We start from the raw sequence: 24141 nt of genomic DNA on the forward strand, positions 1-24141 counted from the left end.
AAGCTGATTTATTCCCTAAGAGAGCTGAGGCATTAAAATAACAGTAGCAGTTAAAAGGGAGCCAAGCTTGCAGAGCACTTCCTGTTACTTCCAAAGGTACCAGTTCTGTTGGACTTCTCAGGCCACCATTCTTTCTGATACCAGAACGCGAAGGTAAGGGATTGGAAATCCAATGACGGGATGATCTTAAAAGAGAAAAGAGGTCAGGAGATACATCCCTAGCTTCTGGAAGTAACCAGAAATGGGGTACAGATGAGTGGCCTCCAGAGAGAATCACCCAACGTTATGGGCCAGCCGCTTGGAAGCCGAAGGAGGTGGTTGCAGGAGCTCGGCAGGTAATAGCCATGTGCAACCTACATCGAATCCTAAGGGGGCAGGCAGTATTTGAAAGCGTCACCGACCAAACCGCCAAGGTTCCTGACTTGCTCGCTGATCAAGCCACCCAGATGCGATGCGAGCTGCAATAATGCTACGTCTCCTGGTCCTCGATGACTTACTAGCACGAGGAGGAGGTGCCTATGGACAAAGCCAAACGATTCAAGCTGCTGTCTTCAAATCGATGACAACAGGAAAGTCATGGAAGAAATTACAAAAGGCAATTAGAAAAGTAGCTCCCGTCCAGACCGGGAAGGTCTTGAACCTGGAAGGGAACATCTGGTCCTGGCTCCCAGGAGCAGCACGGGGAAAACAGGATTTGATTTGTTCCTGGGATCCATCTTCTTCAGGACGATGCCTTGTTTAATCTCTTTTCTGAGGAAGTGAATTTGAAGGCTTCAGTCAGTCCTAAAGTCTCTGAAGATAGTAACTCTTAAGGGGCCACCAGCAAAGATTCTGCTAGGAAGCCAGGATCGGCAGGATGTAGCAGATGAAAGGGACTTGCTCCTAGTGGAGTAAAAGGGCAAAAAACGCAGAGCAGAGAGCAGAAAGAAACGAGGAAGGAATTGTAAGCAAGAGTAGGTGTGTGCAAAAGGAGGAGCGTTGCACCCCCATGCTGCGTCTCGAACCCCTGACCTCAGATCTCTCTCCACGTCGCGAGGTCAGGGTTATGCGAGCGCCTCAAGCCGGTGAGCCACCGCCGCCTCCTCGGGGGGCGGGGCTCCGGCTGGCCCCAAGAGCTGAGTGGCCGGTGGGGCAATCGGGGGCGGGGCTATGCAAATGAAGCAAGGCCGGGGGGGGCCGAGCGGAGCCGAGCGGAGCCGAGCGGAGCCGAGCGGAGCCGAGCGGAGCCGAGCGGAGCCGAGCGGAGCCGAGCGGAGCGGGGGGGGCCGAGGGGGCATGGACGTGGCTAGAAATACCTGAGGGGAGGGAGGGAAGCCAGGGAGAGGAGGGGAGGGGGGGGAGAGGCTGGGAGAGGCTGGGAGAGGCTAGGAGGGGCTAGGAGAGGCTAGCAGAGGGGGGGCTTGCTCCATCGCCTCTCTCCCCAGGAAACAATCGGGATTGGTAAAGCCGGGAAGGGAAGAACGGGGGCTCGCTTCATGGCGTTAGAAAAGAGCTGGTGCTGAGTGTCTTTGCTTGCTGCTGTGCTTTTATCCCTAACAATACTGCTCCGGATGGCACAGTAACAAGAGCATTGCAAGGGCTTACCACCCTTGCCGATGAATTGGCAGAAAATTCAGGAGCAGACACTTCCATCACAGGATGGTTGGAATCTTGGTTTGGTAAATGGAAAGGGATGGTAATGTCCATATTTACATCCTTGATCGTAGCTGTAGGAGTTTTGACAGCCATTGGTTGCTGCATTATCCCCTGTGGAAGAGGACTAGTACAGTGGTTAACTGAAAGCGCACTATGGAAACAAATGACCATGGAGCCACCACCTTACTCAGATAAGGTGATAATGAGGAGATGGAAAGCAAAGAAAGCGAAGAAGAAAAAATCTACCAAGTTACACCTTAGAGAAAGGTTTTGCAAAAATCAACGGTTGATAAAAAAAAAAAAAAAGAAAAGTGTCGTCGACGGAAGGAAGACACAAGCACTCAATATGGGTGATCAATATGCTTCAACTTTAATAGATAGCCCAGTCGATATATATTGAGTACAAGATAATTAGCTTATACATATTACAAAAGCTAAGCTCATGATTGGTTTTTGCTATATCCTGTTAGTGCAGACAGTTCTGCATTCTTATAACCACAAGTTCTCTTTCTAGGGCTAACTATAGCCCCCAGGGCGCTGTGTTCTTCTTCCCCTTTGGCTCAGCTGCCAGCCTTGCGTATTACCACAGGCGCCGTCTGCCTAAACTTAGACTAGCTGTGTTCTGTATTTGGCAAGGTCGTCCTCATCTAGTTGCTCAATGTTTATGTGACCTCTATCCTCAAGCCAGTCCTCTACAATTCCCCCGTTTTTATTTTGGATCAGAAAAACCTTCTCCGATAGCTGTTCAAGCTTTCTGGTTAAGCAACTAAAGATTATTTTTGCGGCAATTATGATTAATATGATTATTAGCAAGATGCGTAAGCCTTCTTTGATCAGTCTCATAAACCAACCTCCGACATTACCGAACAGTTTTCTAAGCATATTATCAAACCAATTATTCTCTACCTTGATCTTCTGAGTGTGAATCCTTAGCCACTTTAGTTGGTCGTGGATTGATTGACCATGATCCGAGAGATTAAAGCAACACATTCCCTCAAAGTCTTCACATCCATGTCCTTGTGCTAATAGCAAAAAATCAACAGCAGCTCTATTTTGCAGTACGGCATGCCGCAAGCTGTCCATGTCTTGTGACAATTCAGTAATTATTTCTGTTGTAACATTTGATTGCTTAACAGCCCAGCAAGCAAGCTTTCCTAAATTAGTCATAGCGTGAGCAACTGCCACTCCTGGCGCTAAAGCCGCAGCAAAAATCCTTTTTGCAGGGCCCCACAACTGCACATCATCTCTACAATCAGACCCCAATGTTGTTAGGCTTCGCTTAGATCGTTGATAAATCTGCATTGCTCGAGTTAAATTTAACCATTGTCGATCGTGTAGATTAGGACAGAAAAGTGTTAGTCGGCCTATGTAACAGGGACCCCCCATTGGGTTAGCTGGTACTCCCTGCCATGCCCTGTCCCCGCAAATTAAAAATATTCCCGGGGGTAAGGCCTTAGGTCCCCGAAGACCAACCCGAGCGGTTACCCCGGCCCTGAACACAGTGACATTGTCGCTGCTGTCATTATACCCACAGTAGGGTCCCTCTGGATCAAACCCATACGTCTTGCTTGTAATATTGGTCCACTGTCCTCGCTGGCCTCCAGTCCTTAGTATAAAACATGTCTGAGTCCAGTTTTGGCTGCTATTACCAACGGTCACCGAGCCCAAAAGGTCTAATTCTTGCGGGTCCCAGGGCAATGTTTTATTTAATCTTTTTAGTATCCCCATGACCCCTTCAGACGTCGTATTCCACCAGAGGTCTCTGGTACTATTACCCTTATTAATGAGGCCACTGATGTGAACATACTTGTTGAACAATGATTGTAGCCTCGTTGGATCCCCAATTGGGACTCCAAAGAGACAGGTTCGGAAGGGGTCTCTGGCAGTAGCCAGGGACAGACAAAATGCTGATTGGCCTGTTTGATTGGCCCAAGTGACCCACATATTGTCATGTGGACTGATCTTTGTTATGGTGTATACTCCGGTGGCCATTAGTATCAAGCCCAGCATCGTCGCACTGATCATTCTTCTCTCGGTCATGTTGGGGTCCTCTTTCTGCTGGTCCTTCTTCGACGACAGGTCTCACGAAGCGGCTAGGAACCCAGACAGGACCAGGGCATGCACTCCATCTGGGAGCGGTAATACAGAGACTGTACACTCCACTGTTTTGTCTCCTAATGTCCATTGTAGGGGTGGGGATCGACGAGCAAAAGTCATTCCGCCGACCCCGCTGATGGTTGTACTTGTCTCGACTGTTGGCCAGTGTAGAGGCCAGTTCTCTGTGCTGATGATTGATATGTCAGCCCCAGTATCCAATAGGGCGTTGACTCTTAGGGTTTCCCCATTGTATTTAAGGGTGACAGGCCTTCGTGGTCTTTGCTGTAGTCCCACCGTTAGCATGACCATTCCGCCTGTGGATCCAAATGCTCCTTTGTTGCGCGGCGCTTCTCTTGCAGGTGGAATGCTGGCCGCTAGGTAGGGTAGCGGTATTAGCTGTGCTATGCACGTCTCCTTTGGAATAAATACCGGCGGAAACATAGCCGAAACGATTATTTGTATATCCCCGGTATAATCTTTATCGATTAGTCCTGTTAGCACTTGTATTCCATTTAAAGTGGCGGATGATCTTCCGATAAGCATGGCACCCACGGGCTCGCCGTTAATTTTCACGGGCCCTATCACACCTGAGTTGACTCTTGTTGGTTTAGAGTCCAGTAATGTAACATCTACTGCTGTTGCCAAGTCCAGTCCCAAGCTCCCGCTTGTGGCTGGTTGGAGACAAAAGGGTTCGTTGCTCCGGTTGGTGCTGCTGTTGGTGCTGCTGTGGTGGGGAAAGCCGCTTTTTGTGTTGTTGCGGGGCAACTCTTCCTGCTGGCTTTCCCGTTTCCCTGTCCTCCTTTGCGGCATGCGGATTCATTATGCGTATTCGAGCGGCATGACGGACACCAAACGTTTGCCGTTTTGCACTGTCGTTTCATGTGTCCCGCAATCCCGCATCTATAGCATCGTAATGCTTGGCGTCCTGATGCATGGGGTCCCATCAGTTTTTGCAAGGGAGCAAGGGCAGCGAAAACTTGTTCTTGATTCTGTCTCAATCCCTTGGAGATACTCTCCCCTACTTGTTTAATAGCCTCAACTAACATAGCTTGTGGTCCTACCGGCACTTGTGCCATTCTTTCAAGTCCCTCTTCTATTGTCCATGTACTCGGCAGTGTAGCCAGTATATTGCGCGTAGACGGGTTGCAATTTTGTAGTGCACATTGTTTAAGAATCATGCCTTTGAGATAATCTGGCACCCCTGCCGCTTGTATGGCATTCGCAACCCGATCAATAAACAGCCCAAAAGGCTCCTCTCTACCTTGTTTGATTCCCATGTACGATGGAATTCCCCCTGGTTCTCTGATTTGATCCAAGGCCCTCCTTGCTAGCCCCATGGATTCTTTAGCTTTATCGGGGCCCATCAAAGCCTGTGCTTCAAGACGAAAATAGGGTCCCAGGCCCATAAGCTCATCTAAGGTTACCCCATGTAGTGGATCCCCTGGTTGTCGTACCACAGCGACAGACTCCTGGCATACCGATTGCCAGTGTGCGTTAAACAATAGTTGCTGATGTTGTGTTAATATTAATTTCATAATGCTACGTATATCTCCTGGCAGCAGTATATTCGTTCCCCAAATATAGTCCAACATCTGTCGTGTAGGTTCTCCTTTTATTCCAAAATCACTCACTGTAGAGCGCAATTGGGTTAATAATTTCCAGTCTAAATTGGTCATATTAACAGTTACATTACCCTGAGCATCGGGGGGAGAATAGACTACACGGAACGCCTGAGTTAATTGTGCCGCTGTCTCATAATTACCCTCCTGTATGGCTTCTTCTGCTATTTTTGCCCATAGTCCCTCTCTACCTAGCCCTTGCACGTCGTCTAAAAATGGATTCATGCTCATTTTCCTTTCTAGACCCTCTGCTTCAGGGGCTTCTGGCGGAGGTGGAGGTGCACTGGGCACTGGCCCACCTTGTTGGGTTATTGTAAATGTTCTCACTGAAGGTGGTAGCGGGTACTGATTAATTTCCGGCTCTTTCTGACTGTTAGTTCCCCCTAAGCACTCTGCCGCAGCAGCAGCAACCTTTTGTTCTGCTTTATGTATTGCTAATGCATTTGTTACAGCCCTCCATGGCTTCATTAATTCCTTAGCTGCCTTCTGCTCGTTAATCACATCCTCAAACAATTTATCCCCAAACTTTCGCCACTCCGCTTGTTCAAACACCGTGTCAGGATTGATAAAGCAACCCTTTGCCACCCCGTATGCTAATAATCCAGGTAATTCTTTTGGACAATCTGTATCTAGCACTTTACGCTTTTCTAAAAAGCATTTAAGTAAATCATAAGCCGCTTGTCTCTCCATTTTACTCACGGTACCGTTGCTCCTTTGCAAAACTTCTGGCAGACCTGTTGCAGCGTTCCGGCGGGACCCACTATGGGTTCGTCCCGGGTGATCCTCTCTTCGTCACCTCCTGTACGGCTCTTTTATAAATCCGAGTACTCCTTAAATTCTTCAATCAGGACCGGCTTTCTCTTTATTTTCCGTCGACTTATAGTTCCGGCTTACTCGTATTGAGTCCCCGTCGGGCAGGATCCCTGTTCGGGCGCCATTTGTCGTCGACGGAAGGAAGACACAAGCACTCAATATGGGTGATCAATATGCTTCAACTTTAATAGATAGCCCAGTCGATATATATTGAGTACAAGATAATTAGCTTATACATATTACAAAAGCTAAGCTCATGATTGGTTTTTGCTATATCCTGTTAGTGCAGACAGTTCTGCATTCTTATAACCACAAGTTCTCTTTCTAGGGCTAACTATAGCCCCCAGGGCGCTGTGTTCTTCTTCCCCTTTGGCTCAGATGCCAGCCTTGCGTATTACCACAGGCGCCGTCTGCCTAAACTTAGACTAGCTGTGTTCTGTATTTGGCAAGATCGTCCTCATCTAGTTGCTCAATGTTTATGTGACCTCTATCCTCAAGCCAGTCCTCTACAGAAAAGGGGGGAATTATGGGAGTAGAAATGTTGTTTTTGCAGAGTTACATTGTTCAGAAGGAGGGAAGGTGGTACTGAGATATGCTTACAGTGATAAGGAAGTTTAGCAGGCGACCTAGTAAAATGCACACAACCAGACTCCTTAGGACAATTAGGTGAAAATCACGGTGTCAAGTCAAGTCAGATAAGTGAAGAAACATTACCACTTCAAGCAGTAAAAATGTCCAAAGAAATTTGAAATTTAACAGGCCGGCAACTGAAGGCCGTGCATTGTTTGTGAAGCATCAGATAGATTGTGAACCTGGATTACCCACTCAGTGGGGAAACAGCGGAGGGTCCTGCCATCAAAAGATATGTAAACTGTGTTTTGGAACTAGTAGATGCGCTCTCTCCTGCTTGTGGGGCGCCCGCCTTTGCAATCGCGAATAAATTACTACTTCACTGAGATCCTCGCCTGAGCCGAAGTTATTGGCTACGGAGTGTTTCTCACACTTGCTAACTTCTAACCACAAGTTTTATTCTATCCTAAAGTGAGTTTATACAATGCCAGATAGTAACTCTTAAGGGGCCAAGAGCAAAGATTCTGCTGGGCAGCCAGGATCCCCAGGATCTAGCAGATGAAAGGGACTTGCTCCTAATGGAGTAAAACGCAAAAAAAACCACACCAGAGAGCAGAAAGCAAAGAGGAAGGAATTGTAAGCAAGAGTATGTGTGTGCAAAACAGGGAGAGCGGGTCAACCCCCCAGGCAGGCCTCGAACCCGTGACCCTAGTGGCTCCCTGCCTCGATAGGGAAGGGGTTACGTGAGCACCTCTTGCCACTGGGCTAACGCCGCCTCCACGGGAGGAGGGGCTCCGGCTGGCCCCAAGAGCTGAGTGGCCGGTGGGGCAATCGGGGGCGGGGCTATGCAAATGAAGCAAGGCCGGGGGGGGCCGAGCCCAGCCGAGCGGAGCCGAGCGGAGCCGAGGGGAGCGGGGGGGGCCGAGGGGGCATGGACGTGGCTAGAAATACCTGAGGGGAGAGAGGGAAGCCAGGGAGAGGAGGGGAGGGGGGGGAGAGGCTAGGAGAGGCTAGGAGGGGCTAGGAGGGGCTAGGAGGGGCTAGGAGAGGCTAGGAGAGGCTAGGAGAGGCTAGGAGAGGCTAGGAGAGGGGGGGCTTGCTCCATCGCCTCTCTCCCCAGGAAACAATCGGGATTGGTAAAGCCGGGAAGGGAAGAACGGGGGCTCGCTTCATGGCGTTAGAAAAGAGCTGGTGCTGAGTGTCTTTGCTTGCTGCTGTGCAAATGAACCGAAACGAGGAGTCTCGGGGCCCCTCCCAGAGGACGGACGTTTCCTGACAAAAGCGGGGAACCTGTCCCAAAAAGCAGCTGAGCCCGACCCTGTGGTTTGGGCAAGAGCCGAGGAGCAGCTGAGTCTGTTGGGAATTGGCATACAGGACGTGGCCATGTACTCGTGGAACAATTGTTCCAGTTGAGCTTGCTTTAAGCAACCAGGGGTAGGCCTTAGAAATCTCAGGGCCTGCTGTAGCTGAGCAAACCAAGCTGCCAGAGTAACTGTGAGAAGCTCCCACGGCAATGACTCCCACACCGCCCAATTAAGGAACTCAGAAAAATACTGTTACCAGCAGCTGGCCTCAAGGACTAGGTCTACGTGACCGCTAATCACAAGGGGGGTTCTTTTCTTGCAGGTGGGGTTGTTTTCTTCTAGTTGTTTGTCTGAGTGCTTTTGACCAAGAATCTTGTGTGAAACACTGTCCGCCCCTGTAACGTTCACTATAAAAGTTAGGCTATTCGGGCCATAAAATGGAGCGGCATGATCTGACTCAACTGGTGTCTGTCGTGCTTGCGGCCGTGCTTCGCAACAGAGTCTACAAAGGCGGTGGTTGCAGGAGCTCGGCAGGTAATAGCCATGTGCAACCTACATCGAATCCTAAGGGGGCAGGCAGTATTTGAAAGCGTCACCGACCAAACCGCCAAGGTTCCTGACTTGCTCGCTGATCAAGCCACCCAGATGCGATGCGAGCTGCAATAATGCTACGTCTCCTGGTCCTCGATGACTTACTAGCACGAGGAGGAGGTGCCTATGGACAAAGCCAAACGATTCAAGCTGCTGTCTTCAAATCGATGACAACAGGAAAGTCATGGAAGAAATTACAAAAGGCAATTAGAAAAGTAGCTCCCGTCCAGACCGGGAAGGTCTTGAACCTGGAAGGGAACATCTGGTCCTGGCTCCCAGGAGCAGCACGGGGAAAACATGTAGATGGGTAAAACTTGTAGATGGGCGTCACATTTGCTAGCCTACAAGAAGGGCCGGAGGGCAGACCCGGGGAACTACAGGCCGGTCAGTTTGACCTCAGTACCAGGGAAGCTCATGGAGCAGATCCTCTTGAGAGTCATCTTGCGGCACTTGCAGGGCAAGCAGGCGATCAGGCCCAGTCAGCATGGGTTTATGGAAGGCAGATCCTGCTTGACGAACCTGATCTCCTTCTATGACAAAGTGACGCGCTGGGTGGACGAGGGAAAGGCTGTGGATGTGGTCTACCTTGACTTCAGCAAGGCTTTTGACACCGTCTCCCACAGCATTCTCCTCAAGAAACTGGCTGCTCTTGGCTTGGACTGGCGCACGCTTCGTTGGGTTAGAAACTGGCTGGATAGCCGGGCCCAAAGAGTCGTGGTGAATGGAGTCAAGTCCAGTTGGAGGCCAGTCACTAGTGGCGTCCCCCAGGGCTCGGTGCTGGGGCCGGTCCTCTTTAATATCTTCATCGATGATCTGGATGAGGGCATCGAGCGCACCCTCAGTAAGTTTGCAGATGACACCAAGCTATGCGCATGTGTCGATCTGCTCGAGGGTAGGAAGGCTCTGCAGGAGGATCTGGATAGGCTGCACCGATGGGCTGAGGTCAACTGCATGAAGTTCAACAAGGCCAAGCGCCGGGTCCTGCACCTGGGGCGCAATAACCCCAAGCAGAGCTACAGGCTGGGAGATGAGTGGTTGGAGAGCTGCCAGGCAGAGAAGGACCTGGGAGTGATGGTGGACAGTCGGCTGAAGATGAGCCAGCAGTGTGCTCAGGTGGCCAAGAAGGCCAACGGCATCCTGGCTTGTATCAGGAACAGTGTGACCAGCAGGGCTAGGGAGGTGATCGTCCCCCTGTACTCGGCTCTGGTGAAGCCGCACCTCGAGTACTGTGTTCAGTTTTGGGCCCCTCGCTACAAGAAGGACATGGAGGTGCTTGAGCGGGTCCAGAGAAGGGCGACGAAGCTGGTGAGGGGCCTGGAGAACAAGTCCTACGAGGAGCGGCTGAGGGAGCTGGGCTTGTTCAGCCTGGAGAAGAGGAGGCTCAGGGGCGACCTTATCGCTCTCTACAGATACCTCAAAGGAGGCTGTCGTGAGGTGGGGGTTGGCCTGTTCTCCCACGTGCCTGGTGACAGGACGAGGGGGAATGGGCTAAAGTTGCGCCAGGGGAGTTTTAGGTTGGATGTTAGGAAGAACTTCTTTACGGAAAGGGTTGTTAGGCACTGGAAAAGGCTGCCCAGGGAGGTGGCGGAGTCACCATCCCTGGAGGTCTTTAAAAGACGTTTAGATGTAGAGCTTAGGGATATGGTTTAGTGGGGACTGTTAGCGTTAGGTCAGAGGTTGGACTCGATGATCTTGAGGTCTCTTCCAACCTAGAAATTCTGTGATTCTGTGGAAACAGGATTTGATTTGTTCCTGGGATCCATCTTCTTCAGGACGATGCCTTGTTGAATCTCTTTTCTGAGGAAGTGAATTTGAAGGCTTCAGTCAGTCCTAAAGTCTCTGAAGATAGTAACTCTTAAGGGGCCACCAGCAAAGATTCTGCTAGGAAGCCAGGATCGGCAGGATGTAGCAGATGAAAGGGACTTGCTCCTAGTGGAGTAAAAGGGCAAAAAACGCAGAGCAGAGAGCAGAAAGAAACGAGGAAGGAATTGTAAGCAAGAGTAGGTGTGTGCAAAAGGAGGAGCGTTGCACCCCCATGCTGCGTCTCGAACCCCTGACCTCAGATCTCTCTCCACGTCGCGAGGTCAGGGTTATGCGAGCGCCTCAAGCCGGTGAGCCACCGCCGCCTCCTCGGGGGGCGGGGCTCCGGCTGGCCCCAAGAGCTGAGTGGCCGGTGGGGCAATCGGGGGCGGGGCTATGCAAATGAAGCAAGGCCGGGGGGGGCCGAGCCCAGCCGAGCGGAGCCGAGGGGAGCCGAGGGGAGCCGAGCCGAGCCGAGCCCAGCCGAGCCGAGCCGAGCCCAGCCGAGCCCAGCCGAGCCGAGCCCAGCCTGACAAAAGCGGGGAACCTGTCCCAAAAAGCAGCTGAGCCCGACCCTGTGGTTTGGGCAAGAGCCGAGGAGCAGCTGAGACTCCAAAGGCTGCAAAGGGGGTCAGCTGGTGGTGATGACGAGGAGTTCTCGGCCTTCGTCCCCACGACCCCCCAAAGACTGATTAAGGAGGCACTGGGGAGGCAAGGACAATCCCCAGACAAGGACTGTATATCTCGAAACAAGACACTGGAACTCATGATAAGGAAGCGGCAGACGGACAGAGAAACAAATATAAGGACTATACATCTCAAAACTGGACATTGGAATTCATTATAAAGATACAACAAATGGAAGAATTAGCAACAACCAGCGCTTGCAATTAAGAAACATGCCAACTCAGCAGATTCCTGACCAAAGGTGAAAAGTACATTGTGAGGAAGACTCGGGGTCTTCCTCCCAAAGACCCCTGCCCACGTCCCAAAGACCCCTGCCCACAATTCTTGGGAGGCTCTATGCAGGCACAAAGTGCCAAAAGGCTAGTTAGCATGAGAAGCGAGGGAAGGCGGGATAGGTAATGAATATGTATAGGCGCTTGTAGAATATTGATAGATTGATTGTATAAATTCCAGACTGCTTTCCGCTTTGGGTATGCACGATAGGTGGAGAGATCCCCCGTGCATCCAGCGCTGCAATAAAGAATACACCACTTAAAGGAATTTCGGCTTCGATCTTTGAATCAAGACCACCACCAGGAGAGGAGAAGGTGCGCAAGTGCAGACAGGAGGAGCTCATGGAAATGACTCCTTGGAGCTCATCTGAAGACGAAGCGGAGCTAGGTTAGGAACGTGTCTAGGCGCGTTGGGAAACTTTGTGCACGTGTAGCTCTTGGCTGCATAGAACCAGGGCAAGTTGCCCCGTCAGGCAGGCACGATTTTGGTGGGCCTACCCCCGTGCTGCCCAGCGCTGAAGAAACCTTACAAACCGATAAACATCCCCACTTTACAAAGTGCCTATGGACAAAGCCAAATGATTCAAGCTGCTGTCTTCAAATCGATGACAACAGGAAAGTCATGGAAGAAATTACAAAAGGCAATTAGAAAAGTAGCTCCTGTCCAGACCGGGAAGGTCTTGAACCTGCAAGGGAACATCTGGTCCTGGCTCCCAGGAGCAGCACGGGGAAAACATGTAGATGGGTAAAACTTGTAGATGGGCGTCAGATTTGCGGCTAGCTGATGAATTGGCAGAAAATTCAGGAGCAGACACTTCCATCACAGGATGGTTGGAATCTTGGTTTGGTAAATGGAAAGGGATGGTAATGTCCATATTTACATCCTTGATCGTAGCTGTAGGAGTTTTGACAGCCATTGGTTGCTGCATTATCCCCTGTGGAAGAGGACTAGTACAGTGGTTAACTGAAAGCGCACTATGGAAACAAATGACCATGGAGCCACCACCTTACTCAGATAAGGTGATAATGAGGAGATGGAAAGCAAAGAAAGCGAAGAAGAAGAAATCTACCAAGTTACACCTTAGAGAAAGGTTTTGCAAAAATCAACAGTTGATTAAAAAAAAAAAAAAAAAAAAAAAAAGGGGGGAATTATGGGAGTAGAAATGTTGTTTTTGCAGAGTTACATTGTTTAGAAGGAGGGAAGGTGGTACTGAGATATGCTTACAGTGATAAGGAAGTTTAGCAGGCGACCTAGTAAAATGCACACAACCAGACTCCTTAGGACAATTAGGTGAAAATCACGGTGTCAAGTCAAGTCAGATAAGTGAAGAAACATTACCACTTCAAGCAGTAAAAATGTCCAAAGAAATTTGAAATTTAACAGGCCGGCAACTGAAGGCCGTGCATTGTTTGTGAAGCATCAGATAGATTGTGAACCTGGATTACCCACTCAGTGGGGAAACAGCGGAGGGTCCTGCCATCAAAAGATATGTAAACTGTGTTTTGGAACTAGTAGATGCGCTCTCTCCTGCTTGTGGGGCGCCCGCCTTTGCAATCGCGAATAAATTACTACTTCACTGAGATCCTCGCCTGAGCCGAAGTTATTGGCTACGGAGTGTTTCTCACACTTGCTAACTTCTAACCACAAGTTTTATTCTATCCTAAAGTGAGTTTATACAATGCCAGATAGGAACTCTTAAGGGGCCAAGAGAAAAGATTCTGCTGGGCAGCCAGGATCCCCAGGATCTAGCAGATGAAAGGGACTTGCTCCTAATGGAGTAAAACGCAAAAAAAACCACACCAGAGAGCAGAAAGCAAAGAGGAAGGAATTGTAAGCAAGAGTATGTGTGTGCAAAACAGGGAGAGCGGGTCAACCCCCCAGGCAGGCCTCGAACCCGTGACCCTAGTGGCTCCCTGCCTCGATAGGGAAGGGGTTACGTGAGCACCTCTTGCCACTGGGCTAACGCCGCCTCCACGGGAGGAGGGGCTCCGGCTGGCCCCAAGAGCTGAGTGGCCGGTGGGGCAATCGGGGGCGGGGCTATGCAAATGAAGCAAGGCCGGGGGGGGCCGAGCCCAGCCGAGCGGAGCCGAGCGGAGCCGAGGGGAGCGGGGGGGGCCGAGGGGGCATGGACGTGGCTAGAAATACCTGAGGGGAGAGAGGGAAGCCAGGGAGAGGAGGGGAGGGGGGGGAGAGGCTAGGAGAGGCTAGGAGGGGCTAGGAGAGGCTAGGAGAGGCTAGGAGGGGCTAGGAGAGGCTAGGAGAGGCTAGGAGGGGCTAGGAGAGGCTAGGAGAGGCTAGGAGAGGCTAGGAGGGGCTAGGAGAGGCTAGGAGAGGCTAGGAGAGGCTAGGAGAGGGGGGGCTTGCTCCATCGCCTCTCTCCCCAGGAAACAATCGGGATTGGTAAAGCCGGGAAGGGAAGAACGGGGGCTCGCTTCATGGCGTTAGAAAAGAGCTGGTGCTGAGTGTCTTTGCTTGCTGCTGTGCAAATGAACCGAAACGAGGAGTCTCGGGGCCCCTCCCAGAGGACGGACGTTTCCTGACAAAAGCGGGGAACCTGTCCCAAAAAGCAGCTGAGCCCGACCCTGTGGTTTGGGCAAGAGCCGAGGAGCAGCTGAGTCTGTTGGGAATTGGCATACAGGACGTGGCCATGTACTCGTGGAACAATTGTTCCAGTTGAGCTTGCTTTAAGCAACCAGGGGTAGGCCTTAGAAATCTCAGGGCCTGCTGTAGCTGAGCAAACCAAGCTGCCAGAGTAACTGTGAGAAGCTCCCACGGCAATGACTCCCACACCGCCCAATTAAGGAACTCAGAAAAATACTGTTACCAGCAGCTGGCCTCAAGGACTAGGTCTACGTGACCGCTAATCACAAGGGGGGTTCTTTTCTTGCAGGTGGGGTTGTTTTCTTCTAGTTGTTTGTCTGAGTGCTTTTGACCAATAATCTTGTGTGAAACACTGTCCGCCCCTGTAACGTTCACTATAAAAGTTAGGCTATTCGGGCCATAAAATGGAGCGGCATGATCTGACTCAACTGGTGTCTGTCGTGCTTGCGGCCGTGCTTCGCAACAGAGTCTACAAAGGCGGTGGTTGCAGGAGCTCGGCAGGTAATAGCCATGTGCAACCTACATCGAATCCTAAGGGGGCAGGCAGTATTTGAAAGCGTCACCGACCAAACCGCCAAGGTTCCTGACTTGCTCGCTGATCAAGCCACCCAGATGCGATGCGAGCTGCAATAATGCTACGTCTCCTGGTCCTCGATGACTTACTAGCACGAGGAGGAGGTGCCTATGGACAAAGCCAAACGATTCAAGCTGCTGTCTTCAAATCGATGACAACAGGAAAGTCATGGAAGAAATTACAAAAGGCAATTAGAAAAGTAGCTCCCGTCCAGACCGGGAAGGTCTTGAACCCGGAAGGGAACATCTGGTCCTGGCTCCCAGGAGCAGCACGGGGAAAACATGTAGATGGGTAAAACTTGTAGATGGACGTCACATTTGCTAGCCTACAAGAAGGGCCGGAGGGCAGACCCGGGGAACTACAGGCCGGTCAGTTTGACCTCAGTACCAGGGAAGCTCATGGAGCAGATCCTCTTGAGAGTCATCTTGCGGCACTTGCAGGGCAAGCAGGCGATCAGGCCCAGTCAGCATGGGTTTATGGAAGGCAGATCCTGCTTGACGAACCTGATCTCCTTCTATGACAAAGTGACGCGCTGGGTGGACGAGGGAAAGGCTGTGGATGTGGTCTACCTTGACTTCAGCAAGGCTTTTGACACCGTCTCCCACAGCATTCTCCTCAAGAAACTGGCTGCTCTTGGCTTGGACTGGCGCACGCTTCGTTGGGTTAGAAACTGGCTGGATAGCCGGGCCCAAAGAGTCGTGGTGAATGGAGTCAAGTCCAGTTGGAGGCCAGTCACTAGTGGCGTCCCCCAGGGCTCGGTGCTGGGGCCGGTCCTCTTTAATATCTTCATCGATGATCTGGATGAGGGCATCGAGCGCACCCTCAGTAAGTTTGCAGATGACACCAAGCTATGCGCATGTGTCGATCTGCTCGAGGGTAGGAAGGCTCTGCAGGAGGATCTGGATAGGCTGCACCGATGGGCTGAGGTCAACTGCATGAAGTTCAACAAGGCCAAGCGCCGGGTCCTGCACCTGGGGCGCAATAACCCCAAGCAGAGCTACAGGCTGGGAGATGAGTGGTTGGAGAGCTGCCAGGCAGAGAAGGACCTGGGAGTGATGGTGGACAGTCGGCTGAAGATGAGCCAGCAGTGTGCTCAGGTGGCCAAGAAGGCCAACGGCATCCTGGCTTGTATCAGGAACAGTGTGACCAGCAGGGCTAGGGAGGTGATCGTCCCCCTGTACTCGGCTCTGGTGAAGCCGCACCTCGAGTACTGTGTTCAGTTTTGGGCCCCTCGCTACAAGAAGGACATGGAGGTGCTTGAGCGGGTCCAGAGAAGGGCGACGAAGCTGGTGAGGGGCCTGGAGAACAAGTCCTACGAGGAGCGGCTGAGGGAGCTGGGCTTGTTCAGCCTGGAGAAGAGGAGGCTCAGGGGCGACCTTATCGCTCTCTACAGATACCTCAAAGGAGGCTGTCGTGAGGTGGGGGTTGGCCTGTTCTCCCACGTGCCTGGTGACAGGACGAGGGGGAATGGGCTAAAGTTGCGCCAGGGGAGTTTTAGGTTGGATGTTAGGAAGAACTTCTTTACGGAAAGGGTTGTTAGGCACTGGAAAAGGCTGCCCAGGGAGGTGGCGGAGTCACCATCCCTGGAGGTCTTTAAAAGACGTTTAGATGTAGAGCTTAGGGATATGGTTTAGTGGGGACTGTTAGCGTTAGGTCAGAGGTTGGACTCGATGATCTTGAGGTCTCTTCCAACCTAGAAATTCTGTGATTCTGTGGAAACAGGATTTGATTTGTTCCTGGGATCCATCTTCTTCAGGACGATGCCTTGTTGAATCTCTTTTCTGAGGAAGTGAATTTGAAGGCTTCAGTCAGTCCTAAAGTCTCTGAAGATAGTAACTCTTAAGGGGCCACCAGCAAAGATTCTGCTAGGAAGCCAGGATCGGCAGGATGTAGCAGATGAAAGGGACTTGCTCCTAGTGGAGTAAAAGGGCAAAAAACGCAGAGCAGAGAGCAGAAAGAAACGAGGAAGGAATTGTAAGCAAGAGTAGGTGTGTGCAAAAGGAGGAGCGTTGCACCCCCATGCTGCGTCTCGAACCCCTGACCTCAGATCTCTCTCCACGTCGCGAGGTCAGGGTTATGCGAGCGCCTCAAGCCGGTGAGCCACCGCCGCCTCCTCGGGGGGCGGGGCTCCGGCTGGCCCCAAGAGCTGAGTGGCCGGTGGGGCAATCGGGGGCGGGGCTATGCAAATGAAGCAAGGCCGGGGGGGGCCGAGCCCAGCCGAGCGGAGCCGAGCGGAGCCGAGCGGAGCCGAGGGGAGCCGAGCGGAGCCGAGGGGAGCGGGGGGGGCCGAGGGGGCATGGACGTGGCTAGAAATACCTGAGGGGAGAGAGGGAAGCCAGGGAGAGGAGGGGAGGGGGGGGAGAGGCTAGGAGGGGCTAGGAGAGGCTGGGAGAGGCTGGGAGAGGCTGGGAGAGGCTAGGAGAGGCTGGGAGAGGCTAGGAGAGGCTAGGAGAGGGGGGGCTTGCTCCATCGCCTCTCTCCCCAGGAAACAATCGGGATTGGTAAAGCCGGCAAGGGAAGAACGGGGGCTCGCTTCATGGCGTTAGAAAAGAGCTGGTGCTGAGTGTCTTTGCTTGCTGCTGTGCTTTTATCCCTAACAATACTGCTCCGGATGGCACAGTAACAAGAGCATTGCAAGGGCTTACCACCCTTGCCGATGAATTGGCAGAAAATTCAGGAGCAGACACTTCCATCACAGGATGGTTGGAATCTTGGTTTGGTAAATGGAAAGGGATGGTAATGTCCATATTTACATCCTTGATCGTAGCTGTAGGAGTTTTGACAGCCATTGGTTGCTGCATTATCCCCTGTGGAAGAGGACTAGTACAGTGGTTAACTGAAAGCGCACTATGGAAACAAATGACCATGGAGCCACCACCTTACTCAGATAAGGTGATAATGAGGAGATGGAAAGCAAAGAAAGCGAAGAAGAAGAAATCTACCAAGTTACACCTTAGAGAAAGGTTTTGCAAAAATCAACAGTTGATAAAAAAAAAAAAAAAAAAAAAAAAAGGGGGGAATTATGGGAGTAGAAATGTTGTTTTTGCAGAGTTACATTGTTTAGAAGGAGGGAAGGTGGTACTGAGATATGCTTACAGTGATAAGGAAGTTTAGCAGGCGACCTAGTAAAATGCACACAACCAGACTCCTTAGGACAATTAGGTGAAAATCACGGTGTCAAGTCAAGTCAGATAAGTGAAGAAACATTACCACTTCAAGCAGTAAAAATGTCCAAAGAAATTTGAAATTTAACAGGCCGGCAACTGAAGGCCGTGCATTGTTTGTGAAGCATCAGATAGATTGTGAACCTGGATTACCCACTCAGTGGGGAAACAGCGGAGGGTCCTGCCATCAAAAGATATGTAAACTGTGTTTTGGAACTAGTAGATGCGCTCTCTCCTGCTTGTGGGGCGCCCGCCTTTGCAATCGCGAATAAATTACTACTTCACTGAGATCCTCGCCTGAGCCGAAGTTATTGGCTACGGAGTGTTTCTCACACTTGCTAACTTCTAACCACAAGTTTTATTCTATCCTAAAGTGAGTTTATACAATGCCAGATAGGAACTCTTAAGGGGCCAAGAGAAAAGATTCTGCTGGGCAGCCAGGATCCCCAGGATCTAGCAGATGAAAGGGACTTGCTCCTAATGGAGTAAAAGGCCAAAAAAAACACACCAGAGAGCAGAAAGCAAAGAGGAAGGAATTGTAAGCAAGAGTATGTGTGTGCAAAACAGGGAGAGCGGGTCAACCCCCCAGGCAGGCCTCGAACCCGTGACCCTAGTGGCTCCCTGCCTCGATAGGGAAGGGGTTACGTGAGCACCTCTTGCCACTGGGCTAACGCCGCCTCCACGGGAGGAGGGGCTCCGGCTGGCCCCAAGAGCTGAGTGGCCGGTGGGGCAACCGGGGCGGGGCTATGCAAATGAAGCAAGGCCGGGGGGGGCCGAGCCCAGCCGAGCGGAGCCGAGCGGAGCTGAGCGGAGCCGAGGGGAGCGGGGGGGGCCGAGGGGGCATGGACGTGGCTAGAAATACCTGAGGGGAGAGAGGGAAGCCAGGGAGAGGAGGGGAGGGGGGGGAGAGGCTAGGAGAGGCTAGGAGGGGCTAGGAGGGGCTAGGAGGGGCTAGGAGAGGCTAGGAGAGGCTAGGAGAGGCTAGGAGAGGGGGGGCTTGCTCCATCGCCTCTCTCCCCAGGAAACAATCGGGATTGGTAAAGCCGGGAAGGGAAGAACGGGGGCTCGCTTCATGGCGTTAGAAAAGAGCTGGTGCTGAGTGTCTTTGCTTGCTGCTGTGCAAATGAACCGAAACGAGGAGTCTCGGGGCCCCTCCCAGAGGACGGACGTTTCCTGACAAAAGCGGGGAACCTGTCCCAAAAAGCAGCTGAGCCCGACCCTGTGGTTTGGGCAAGAGCCGAGGAGCAGCTGAGTCTGTTGGGAATTGGCATACAGGACGTGGCCATGTACTCGTGGAACAATTGTTCCAGTTGAGCTTGCTTTAAGCAACCAGGGGTAGGCCTTAGAAATCTCAGGGCCTGCTGTAGCTGAGCAAACCAAGCTGCCAGAGTAACTGTGAGAAGCTCCCACGGCAATGACTCCCACACCGCCCAATTAAGGAACTCAGAAAAATACTGTTACCAGCAGCTGGCCTCAAGGACTAGGTCTACGTGACCGCTAATCACAAGGGGGGTTCTTTTCTTGCAGGTGGGGTTGTTTTCTTCTAGTTGTTTGTCTGAGTGCTTTTGACCAATAATCTTGTGTGAAACACTGTCCGCCCCTGTAACGTTCACTATAAAAGTTAGGCTATTCGGGCCATAAAATGGAGCGGCATGATCTGACTCAACTGGTGTCTGTCGTGCTTGCGGCCGTGCTTCGCAACAGAGTCTACAAAGGCGGTGGTTGCAGGAGCTCGGCAGGTAATAGCCATGTGCAACCTACATCGAATCCTAAGGGGGCAGGCAGTATTTGAAAGCGTCACCGACCAAACCGCCAAGGTTCCTGACTTGCTCGCTGATCAAGCCACCCAGATGCGATGCGAGCTGCAATAATGCTACGTCTCCTGGTCCTCGATGACTTACTAGCACGAGGAGGAGGTGCCTATGGACAAAGCCAAACGATTCAAGCTGCTGTCTTCAAATCGATGACAACAGGAAAGTCATGGAAGAAATTACAAAAGGCAATTAGAAAAGTAGCTCCCGTCCAGACCGGGAAGGTCTTGAACCCGGAAGGGAACATCTGGTCCTGGCTCCCAGGAGCAGCACGGGGAAAACATGTAGATGGGTAAAACTTGTAGATGGACGTCACATTTGCTAGCCTACAAGAAGGGCCGGAGGGCAGACCCGGGGAACTACAGGCCGGTCAGTTTGACCTCAGTACCAGGGAAGCTCATGGAGCAGATCCTCTTGAGAGTCATCTTGCGGCACTTGCAGGGCAAGCAGGCGATCAGGCCCAGTCAGCATGGGTTTATGGAAGGCAGATCCTGCTTGACGAACCTGATCTCCTTCTATGACAAAGTGACGCGCTGGGTGGACGAGGGAAAGGCTGTGGATGTGGTCTACCTTGACTTCAGCAAGGCTTTTGACACCGTCTCCCACAGCATTCTCCTCAAGAAACTGGCTGCTCTTGGCTTGGACTGGCGCACGCTTCGTTGGGTTAGAAACTGGCTGGATAGCCGGGCCCAAAGAGTCGTGGTGAATGGAGTCAAGTCCAGTTGGAGGCCAGTCACTAGTGGCGTCCCCCAGGGCTCGGTGCTGGGGCCGGTCCTCTTTAATATCTTCATCGATGATCTGGATGAGGGCATCGAGCGCACCCTCAGTAAGTTTGCAGATGACACCAAGCTATGCGCATGTGTCGATCTGCTCGAGGGTAGGAAGGCTCTGCAGGAGGATCTGGATAGGCTGCACCGATGGGCTGAGGTCAACTGCATGAAGTTCAACAAGGCCAAGCGCCGGGTCCTGCACCTGGGGCGCAATAACCCCAAGCAGAGCTACAGGCTGGGAGATGAGTGGTTGGAGAGCTGCCAGGCAGAGAAGGACCTGGGAGTGATGGTGGACAGTCGGCTGAAGATGAGCCAGCAGTGTGCTCAGGTGGCCAAGAAGGCCAACGGCATCCTGGCTTGTATCAGGAACAGTGTGACCAGCAGGGCTAGGGAGGTGATCGTCCCCCTGTACTCGGCTCTGGTGAGGCCGCACCTCGAGTACTGTGTTCGGTTTTGGGCCCCTCGCTACAAGAAGGACATGGAGGTGCTTGAGCGGGTCCAAAGAAGGGCGACGAAGCTGGTGAGGGGCCTGGAGAACAAGTCCTACGAGGAGCGGCTGAGGGAGCTGGGCTTGTTCAGCCTGGAGAAGAGGAGGCTCAGGGGCGACCTTATCGCTCTCTACAGATACCTCAAAGGAGGCTGTCGTGAGGTGGGGGTTGGCCTGTTCTCCCACGTGCCTGGTGACAGGACGAGGGGGAATGGGCTTAAGTTGCGCCAGGGGAGTTTTAGGTTGGATGTTAGGAAGAACTTCTTTACGGAAAGGGTTGTTAGGCACTGGAAAAGGCTGCCCAGGGAAGTGGAGGAGTCACCATCCCTGGAGGTCTTTAAAAGACGTTTAGATGTAGAGCTTAGGGATATGGTTTAGTGGGGACTGTTAGCGTTAGGTCAGAGGTTGGACTCGATGATCTTGAGGTCTCTTCCAACCTAGAAATTCTGTGATTCTGTGGAAACAGGATTTGATTTGTTCCTGGGATCCATCTTCTTCAGGACGATGCCTTGTTGAATCTCTTTTCTGAGGAAGTGAATTTGAAGGCTTCAGTCAGTCGTAAAGTCTCTGAAGATAGTAACTCTTAAGGGGCCACCAGCAAAGATTCTGCTAGGAAGCCAGGATCGGCAGGATGTAGCAGATGAAAGGGACTTGCTCCTAGTGGAGTAAAAGGGCAAAAAACGCAGAGCAGAGAGCAGAAAGAAACGAGGAAGGAATTGTAAGCAAGAGTAGGTGTGTGCAAAAGGAGGAGCGTTGCACCCCCATGCTGCGTCTCGAACCCCTGACCTCAGATCTCTCTCCACGTCGCGAGGTCAGGGTTATGCGAGCGCCTCAAGCCGGTGAGCCACCGCCGCCTCCTCGGGGGGCGGGGCTCCGGCTGGCCCCAAGAGCTGAGTGGCCGGTGGGGCAATCGGGGGCGGGGCTATGCAAATGAAGCAAGGCCGGGGGGGGCCGAGCCCAGCCGAGCGGAGCCGAGCGGAGCCGAGCGGAGCGGGGGGGGCCGAGGGGGCATGGACGTGGCTAGAAATACCTGAGGGGAGGGAGGGAAGCCAGGGAGAGGAGGGGAGGGGGGGGAGAGGCTAGGAGAGGCTAGGAGGGGCTAGGAGGGGCTAGGAGAGGCTAGGAGAGGCTGGGAGAGGCTAGGAGAGGCTGGGAGAGGCTAGGAGAGGCTAGGAGAGGGGGGGCTTGCTCCATCGCCTCTCTCCCCAGGAAACAATCGGGATTGGTAAAGCCGGCAAGGGAAGAACGGGGGCTCGCTTCATGGCGTTAGAAAAGAGCTGGTGCTGAGTGTCTTTGCTTGCTGCTGTGCTTTTATCCCTAACAATACTGCTCCGGATGGCACAGTAACAAGAGCATTGCAAGGGCTTACCACCCTTGCCGATGAATTGGCAGAAAATTCAGGAGCAGACACTTCCATCACAGGATGGTTGGAATCTTGGTTTGGTAAATGGAAAGGGATGGTAATGTCCATATTTACATCCTTGATCGTAGCTGTAGGAGTTTTGACAGCCATTGGTTGCTGCATTATCCCCTGTGGAAGAGGACTAGTACAGTGGTTAACTGAAAGCGCACTATGGAAACAAATGACCATGGAGCCACCACCTTACTCAGATAAGGTGATAATGAGGAGATGGAAAGCAAAGAAAGCGAAGAAGAAGAAATCTACCAAGTTACACCTTAGAGAAAGGTTTTGCAAAAATCAACAGTTGATAAAAAAAAAAAAAAAGAAAAGGGGGGAATTATGGGAGTAGAAATGTGGTTTTTGCAGAGTTACATTGTTTAGAAGGAGGGAAGGTGGTACTGAGATATGCTTACAGTGATAAGGAAGTTTAGCAGGCGACCTAGTAAAATGCACACAACCAGACTCCTTAGGACAATTAGGTGAAAATCACGGTGTCAAGTCAAGTCAGATAAGTGAAGAAACATTACCACTTCAAGCAGTAAAAATGTCCAAAGAAATTTGAAATTTAACAGGCCGGCAACTGAAGGCCGTGCATTGTTTGTGAAGCATCAGATAGATTGTGAACCTGGATTACCCACTCAGTGGGGAAACAGCGGAGGGTCCTGCCATCAAAAGATATGTAAACTGTGTTTTGGAACTAGTAGATGCGCTCTCTCCTGCTTGTGGGGCGCCCGCCTTTGCAATCGCGAATAAATTACTACTTCACTGAGATCCTCGCCTGAGCCGAAGTTATTGGCTACGGAGTGTTTCTCACACTTGCTAACTTCTAACCACAAGTTTTATTCTATCCTAAAGTGAGTTTATACAATGCCAGATAGTAACTCTTAAGGGGCCAAGAGAAAAGATTCTGCTGGGCAGCCAGGATCCCCAGGATCTAGCAGATGAAAGGGACTTGCTCCTAATGGAGTAAAACGCAAAAAAAAACACACCAGGGAGCAGAAAGCAAAGAGGAAGGAATTGTAAGCAAGAGTATGTGTGTGCAAAACAGGGAGAGCGGGTCAACCCCCCAGGCAGGCCTCGAACCCGTGACCCTAGTGGCTCCCTGCCTCGATAGGGAAGGGGTTACGTGAGCACCTCTTGCCACTGGGCTAACGCCGCCTCCACGGGAGGAGGGGCTCCGGCTGGCCCCAAGAGCTGAGTGGCCGGTGGGGCAATCGGGGGCGGGGCTATGCAAATGAAGCAAGGCCGGGGGGGGCCGAGCCCAGCCGAGCGGAGCCGAGGGGAGCCGAGGGGAGCCGAGCCGAGCCGAGCCCAGCCGAGCCCAGCCCAGCCTGACAAAAGCGGGGAACCTGTCCCAAAAAGCAGCTGAGCCCGACCCTGTGGTTTGGGCAAGAGCCGAGGAGCAGCTGAGTCTCCAAAGGCTGCAAAGGGGGTCAGCTGGTGGTGATGACGAGGAGTTCTCGGCCTTCGTCCCCACGACCCCCCAAAGACTGATTAAGGAGGCACTGGGGAGGCAAGGACAATCCCCAGACAAGGACTGTATATCTCGAAACAAGACACTGGAACTCATGATAAGGAAGCGGCAGACGGACAGAGAAACAAATATAAGGACTATACATCTCAAAACTGGACATTGGAATTCATTATAAAGATACAACAAATGGAAGAATTAGCAACAACCAGCGCTTGCAATTAAGAAACATGCCAACTCAGCAGATTCCTGACCAAAGGTGAAAAGTACACTGTGAGGAAGACTCGGGGTCTTCCTCCCCAAGACCCCTGCCCACGTCCCAAAGACCCCTGCCCACAATTCTTGGGAGGCTCTATGCAGGCACAAAGTGCCAAAAGGCTAATTAGCATGAGAAGCGAGGGAAGGCGGGATAGGTAATGAATATGTATAGGCGCTTGTAGATTGATTGTATAAATTCCAGACTGCTTTCCGC

The 24141-nt window shown here is 51.9% G+C and overlaps 1 protein-coding gene across 1 annotated transcript in view; it reads right to left on the reverse strand.

The window, feature by feature from the left end:
• Positions 1-1982: 1982 nt before the first annotated feature.
• Positions 1983-24141, reverse strand: part of LOC140003284 (endogenous retrovirus group K member 5 Gag polyprotein-like) — a 51172-nt gene continuing 29013 nt past the window's right edge. Inside the window, exon 2 of the mRNA XM_072042884.1 lies at positions 1983-6274. Coding sequence (XP_071898985.1) covers positions 4362-6041 — 1680 coding nt within the window. The 5' untranslated portion in view covers positions 6042-6274 and the 3' untranslated portion in view covers positions 1983-4361. The remainder of the gene's footprint in view (positions 6275-24141) is intronic.

This window comes from Anas platyrhynchos, chromosome 10 (genome assembly GCF_047663525.1).
Source record: "Anas platyrhynchos isolate ZD024472 breed Pekin duck chromosome 10, IASCAAS_PekinDuck_T2T, whole genome shotgun sequence".
Classification (NCBI taxonomy): domain Eukaryota; kingdom Metazoa; phylum Chordata; class Aves; order Anseriformes; family Anatidae; genus Anas; species Anas platyrhynchos.